At 27.2% G+C, this 7,147-nt stretch overlaps 1 protein-coding gene across 1 annotated transcript; it reads left to right on the forward strand.

Moving 5' to 3' along the window:
• The first annotated feature begins 4,329 nt into the window (after nucleotides 1-4,329).
• LOC106298961 (mitogen-activated protein kinase homolog D5-like) lies at nucleotides 4,330-6,086 on the forward strand. The gene is made up of 6 exons (XM_013735088.1): nucleotides 4,330-4,479; nucleotides 4,687-4,816; nucleotides 4,927-5,064; nucleotides 5,149-5,481; nucleotides 5,610-5,790; nucleotides 5,875-6,086. Exons 1-6 carry the CDS (start codon nucleotides 4,355-4,357, stop codon nucleotides 6,072-6,074), a joined length of 1,107 nt encoding a protein of 368 aa, XP_013590542.1. The 5' UTR covers nucleotides 4,330-4,354; the 3' UTR covers nucleotides 6,075-6,086.
• Nucleotides 6,087-7,147: the final 1,061 nt, after the last annotated feature.

Below are 7,147 nucleotides of genomic sequence, written 5' to 3' on the forward strand. Positions count from 1 at the left end.
GAATGTAATTGACTACCTAATTGAATGCCACCTATGCATTGGGGCCTCTTTTAATTAATACAAAATTGAGGTTACATCTTTTCAAATGTTCCTCAATTAATATATAAGGGATTTGACATTGTCAAGTCAAATAACAATTGATAAGTATCATTGTTTTTTCTTCTACTTGACTCGTTAACATCTGGTTAGTTGTTCTACTACTTCATTGTTTTTTTCTTTTGCTTGACTCGTTACTTGTTTCTAGTTAATTGTTCCACTAGTTAGACCTTGGTAGAGCATTACCATTAGCATTATGCTCTACATTATCCAATCAACAATTGTTAGAAAATCATTTAGAGAAGCATTTACTAAATGCTAATACTCTCGGAATGCTATCTGGCAAATGCTCTCATATAAAGTTTTTAGAAGAGCATTTGCATTTATAATTTATAAAATTAAAAAATATATATAATTAATTCATTTATTTTATTTAATAATATCATAAAATTATTTTTATATCCAAAAAAATAAAATTTTGATTTCTAAGATTAATTTACAATAAAAATATTTTTTTTTTAAATAGTATTTCACATTTAAAATATAATTTAATTTATATAATTTAATTTATTTTAAATGTGAAAAATTATTTTTAAAAATAGATATTTTAATTATAAAAGTTATTTTAAATAATATTTTTTCGATATAAACATAATTTTTAAATTATTAATAAAATAAATAAATTATTATGAATATATTTCTAATATATATATATATATATATATATATATATATATATATATATATTAGAAATATATTCATTAAAAATAAATATATTATATATTATATACTAATATTTATAATAATTTTAAATAGCATATTCATACTGCTCTACCAATCATCCTATTAAACAGTTTAACAAAAGCATACATCTCTTGCAGCATACTGCTTCTATAGCATACTGCTACTGCTGATACTTGTATAAAGTATCACCCGACACGTAATTGTTATCTGTTAAATTACGTGTTTTATTTCTTGTATTGTAATAATAATTTAAAGAATATTAATTTTCAAGTATTTGATGTAATAAATACTTGTTTCAAATGAGTCACATACACGTAGTACATATTAGCAAGTATTTTTTTTTTTTGACATCAAACCAAACTTTATTAAAAACTTACTCCAAAAATTAAAAGTATTTTATTCTTTCTCTAGCTCTATTTAAAAGTTTTGGTACAAAAGGTTTTATAATTTTGAACATAACTAAATAAATAGCAAGTATTAAGAAGTAATTTGCAAGTATTTAAAATTTAGGCAAGCATTCGAATAACAATACTTGATCGAATCAAGTACAAATTCAAGCCAAAACAACCAAAAATATTTAGATTTTTTCTATTTCTGAATATTTTTGTTTATAAAATAAGAAAATAGTTGATTTTACCGTATATACAATAGTTAAATTTTAGAAATTAGACTTTTATATTGTTTTATTATATTATCTGGTGTTTGTTTTTATGTTTCATAGAATTCAAATATGGTTTTAGATATAGTTATACTAAATATTATCAAAATATATTAAAATTTTCAGAAAAATATAGATAATTTTATTGTGAATATAAAATCAACAATATAATGTTTAGTTTGTACTTATATAAAATGATATATATAGATTATTAATTTATAATTTTAATAAGATCATATATTTACATAGAACTTTCTAAAAAATTATTATCTTATTATTTTATTAATTTTAATATTTTGAACTGGTCTAATTCAAGACCAAATTTTATTTATTTATTTATAGTGTTTATTAATTTATCGATTATTAATCTACTTTATTAAAACAGAAGTACACTTATAGAATAACCCTAAAAGTTACACAATATTTACAGCCAAATGTCATTAAGAATTAAATTAGTCTCACATTAAAAAGGATTTTCTTTTCCACATATTCATCGTTTTCCTAAAATTAACTCAAACGAACTACAAAGAAGGAAACAAATTATTAATAACTCAAACGAACTATATTGTTTTCATAAATGTGATTTCCACGACTATAATAAAAGAACTACATCAATTTAGAATCCATAATATTAAAACAATCACAAAATCTTGGATTTTACTCTTATAATAAATGAACAAGCATAAAATCTTAAATAAACATTTACGCCTACACTTGCGGAACAAGCACAATATCTTATAACGTTTTTTACATTTTTTTTTTACTTTTCCAAATTACTTCATTAATTTTATTTACCATTATAATTCGATGTCATTTATTTTACGCATTAACCATAATAATTTCATGTGTCTAAATGAATTTACTCTATTAGTTACAAGAAGTCAAACAGGTTAACAAAATTATTTTTATTTGTTTACTAAATTATTTAGACATGGTCATTCATGTATTCGTTCAGATACATGTCGGTTTTTATGGATATCAAGTTTTTGGATTTAAAGTTAAACTATGTTCGGGTATTATAAATTTTTGAACAAGGTTCAAGATGGATTCTTCCGGATCCGGGTAAGTTTGTAGGAACCTAAAAATATTAAATATCTAAATAATCTATATGTTTTAAGAATATCACTAAACCATTTATAAAAAGTAAAAACCAAACCTGCACATTTAGCTCTAGTTTATAGTTATTGTACAAGACAAATCAACTAGCGGATAAAGCAAAAACACGTAGTACCCGACTTGCGGCCTAAGGATAGTAAAGAATCGCGGTAACTAATTATATGAATTGACATATTGTAAATGTCTTTATTTCACAAATGCATGCACCAGTTGTCAACCAGAAGTAGTAAATAGGTAGAAAAACAATGATAAATCTTGATAGACAAATAAGGCATACTTGGTGAGGGGAGTTGCATTCATCACTGGATAGGTGGACTGCTTTTTTGTTATTAATTCTTAATGTATATTCTTATAAGTTAAGATATCCAACAAAGATAACTATTTCAGAATACCGAATATTTTGTAGCTGTGATCTTTGTTTTTTTCTAAATTAGTTTAATTTATTTTATTTTGTTTCATTTTGGTTTTTTTTTTTTTATAAAACAGCTGTCATCATACCTTAACAGAATATTCTTTTCTGTAAATGAAAAATGAGTATATACATATTTAAACTACTAGATTTAGCATCCAACAGACTTGCAGAGTTGATTTAGATTCTATATATTCATAATACAAATGCATTCTCTAGAGTATTATATATAGATTATTCCTACTGTACATAAAATAATACTATATATTTCTATGTTTACAAAAGGAAGATGAAATTTCTTTTAAAGTATATGAACTATATTTTAAATCAATTCTGAAAATATAACAAAAGGAAATGAATTTTTTAATAAGTTGCATATAATAAATAAAACTGGGAATGAAATAAAAAGGATGTATCCCAATTTTTGTTACCATGTTTATATTAAATTCATTCTGTAATTTCAATTTAATTATAACAAGATATATTATTATAATTGATTTTGTAATTTGTATGTATTACAAAATACTAACAACCCAAAAGAAATCTTTTTCAGCTGATGATATCAAGAACTACTTTATTGTTTCTGAAATATTTTTGATAACTAAGTTATTAAAAAACAGTAAGCATGATTTGTAACTAAATCATAAACAATTAAACTTATACTTACGAAACTAAATACTAAACTAAACATTGATATAATCTATGATTATTTTTTGAACTTTTGTAAAATATGTTAAAGTATTTGTAAAAATGTTATTTTAAAGTTTATTTATCGTTCCACACATTATTATATGTGTCTATATATGTAAACTTATCTGAATATATCAATATTACGAAAATCATATTTTTAATTTGGTCGATTTCTCATTCCACAAACATATTATTGTGAGGTTATTATTGTAGCAATAGCCAATCGTTATTAATAATCTAAAATATTATAGTAAATTTATTTATCAATTTCATATCATTCACGTGATTATATCAGTATGTAAGTTACTGTAACAGTTATGGTTAATTGTTTTGATAATTTCATTTCTGCGAATGAACAGCTAGCTTACCTAAAATTATATAAATGTTCTACAACTCACATCTATAGATATTTTAGTAAATTTAATTTATTTATCAGTCAAGTAATTATATCAATACTTAAACTACTGTAAAATCCTCTCTAAATACAAACTAAAGTAAAATAAACACTTTATAAACAAAAGTGAATTTGCAGCTTCATTTCCACAAATGACAAAAAAACTTACTTAAAACTGTTATAGTCACTATATATACCTCTTTCTCTCAGGCTATTAATCCAACCAAAACAAAAACAAATACCATTCTTTTAACTCAATAGTTTTTGCAAGAGAAACAAAAGCTTACGAGTAAGAATTTGAGGAGTCATGGAACCAATACCTAACGATGCTAAGTATGTACGATACAACATATCTGGCAATATCTTCGAAGTCCCCGCAAAGTATAAGCCACCGATCATGACTCTCGGCAGTGGTGGCTATGGCCTCGTTTGGTAATTACCTTTCAATATTTGTTTTTTTTTTGTTAAACAAATTAATTGTCTGTAAATTTTCTAGTAGCTAAGTATTTCTTAAAATTGTAAATTCTGAAAATTTGATTCATATTTTTTTTTAAAATCACTAGTGATACTTTTGTTTTTTTTTTGCTTGCTCTGAATATCATTGACACATTAATTTGTTTATTTTTACTATTTTAACAGTTCGGCTGTGAACTCAGAGTCCAATGAGACAGTAGCAATAAAGAAAATCATGCATGCATGTGAAAACCCAATCCAGGCAAAGAGAACTCTCCGTGAAATCAAGCTTCTTCGTCACTTAGAGCATGAAAACGTCCGTTTGATTTCATCACTCTTCTCTTACTTTTTACTTATATATATATATATATATATGTTAAAAAAAACCATTCAAAGCTAATATTTTCGTAGTACCATTTACCACAGATTGTTGGAATCAAAGATATAATAGTGCCTCCTCAGAGAGATTTTTTTGAAGATGTTTACATTGCTTTTGAAATGATGGACAGTGACCTTTATAAAGTCATAACATCCTATGAAAAACTAACCAAAGATCATTACCAGGTTTGACTTTGAATTCCTTTTTTGTAAGCTAATTAGTCATTTGTTTGAGAGCTTGAACATGTTTGTTTTCCCCCTTTTTTGCAGTATTTCTTGTATCAAATCCTGCGCGGATTAAAGTACATTCATTCGGCCAATGTGTTACATAGAGATTTAAAACCGAGCAATCTCCTTGTGAGTGTGAAATGTGAGTTAAAGATCTGTGATTTTGGGCTTGCACGTGCGGCTTCAGAGACTTGTGCAATGACTGAGTACGTTACCACAAGATGGTACCGTGCACCAGAGCTTCTATTGAACTCTTCTACTTATACCACAGCTATAGATATGTGGTCTGTGGGCTGTATATTCTTGGAGCTGATGACTGGCAGACCGCTCTTCCCCGGAAGAGATCATGTTCATCAGTTTTGTTTGATTCTTGAGGTAATAAACTATTTTGTGTCCGAAGAAGGACAATCATGAGATTTTGGGGCTATTTTGTATGCGAGGAACATACCTTTTTAGTGTGATCTCTTAACTTAGAAGAAAATGTTTGGCACTTTGTTTTGCAGTTGATAGGCTCTCCAACCGAATATGACATTGGATCGTTGAATGATAGTGCTAAGCAATACTTAAGGCAGCTTCCTTGGTTTGATCGCCAATCATTCTATCTTAAATTCCCAAATGTGCCTTATTCAGCTATTGATTTGGTGGAGAAGATGCTAAAGTTTGACCCTAGACAGAGAATCTCAGGTTGGTACATTTTCTGTCTCTCTTTAGTCTCTTTGTAGTTTTATTTAGACTCTCATCGCCTTTATTTTTCTGCCCTCTTTGTAGTTGAGGATGCACTAGCTCATCCATTTCTCGAGACTTTGCACGACATTACCGATGAACCAGTGTGCACGAAGCCCTTCGACGTTGATTTAGAGGAACATCCACTCGCAGTGGAGCAGATTAAGGAGTTAATCTACCAGGAAGCCCTAGCTTTCAACGCTGTACAGCAACAGTTGAAGAGGAAGAGTGACTTTGCCTTGTAAGCAACTCATAATTAAGCCAGTCATCATTGTCTTCTCAACTCTATCATTTGTCCTTTTTCAGTTTTTCTTGGAAATTTTTTGTATTTCTTTCAATTTTCTGGATAATGGTTCTTAGATATTGAACAATAAAAATTAATAAATTAATCTATGAATATCTCAATTTTCGGATACACATAGATTATTATTGTATTTATATCTATGATTTTTTTTTATTATAGTTTGGTTATTGTTTTTGTAGCACCTCATGAAATACTATTGATGATGGTATTTTGTTAAAAAAAAATTATGATGGTGCTATTAGAGCTAGAGTAACTTTATTGGGATAGTATCTCAAAATGGGATTCTAGCAAATATATAATAGTATTTTAATATAACTTAATTAATTATACGATTTAATTTTAATGTTGATAAAAGAATTGAACTATCTATATATATAAAGTTGAAGTATCTGCCTTCTCAGGCGTCCACGTCACTCTGGAGAAGGGGGGCTTTCTCGCCACGTGTCGATTTCAACGCCACCGTTTTGGCAAGTCAAACCGAGGAAGTTAATGTTGTTTCCTTCCACTAACATAACAAAATATTCTGATATACAAGCCAATAAATTTCTAATTCTCCTTCATATACGCTAAGCTTAATCATTTTCCATTATTGTGATACTGCTCAGAGAATCATTGAGGCATATACGATTAAATAAAAAACCCAACTTCATCTCTCCCATCTTCAAAATCAAGACTCAAACCACAATATCAGAACCTTCTTCTAAGCTCTCCTACGTACGTATAATCTAGATCTCTAACATACAATCGGAGCTTTTCTAAAATCAAGATTACAAAAGGATGAAGAAAACTTTCAAACTAAGACTAGATCCTCCGAGTAATCAAAACTCCAAACTTATCAATTATGTGACTCAAATCATGCCCCAGAAATCTTACTACAAAACTGCCATTAAATAAAAAACCTAACATTGGTAAGCTTGATAATTGTTTTTTTTTCTAAAACAAATAAATGTTTTCTAAACTGTTAAAAAAATCTAAAGAGCTTGGAGAATTTGGGGAGTATTATTAGATGGTTCT

This window comes from Brassica oleracea, chromosome C6 (genome assembly GCF_000695525.1).
Source record: "Brassica oleracea var. oleracea cultivar TO1000 chromosome C6, BOL, whole genome shotgun sequence".
NCBI lineage: Eukaryota > Viridiplantae > Streptophyta > Magnoliopsida > Brassicales > Brassicaceae > Brassica > Brassica oleracea.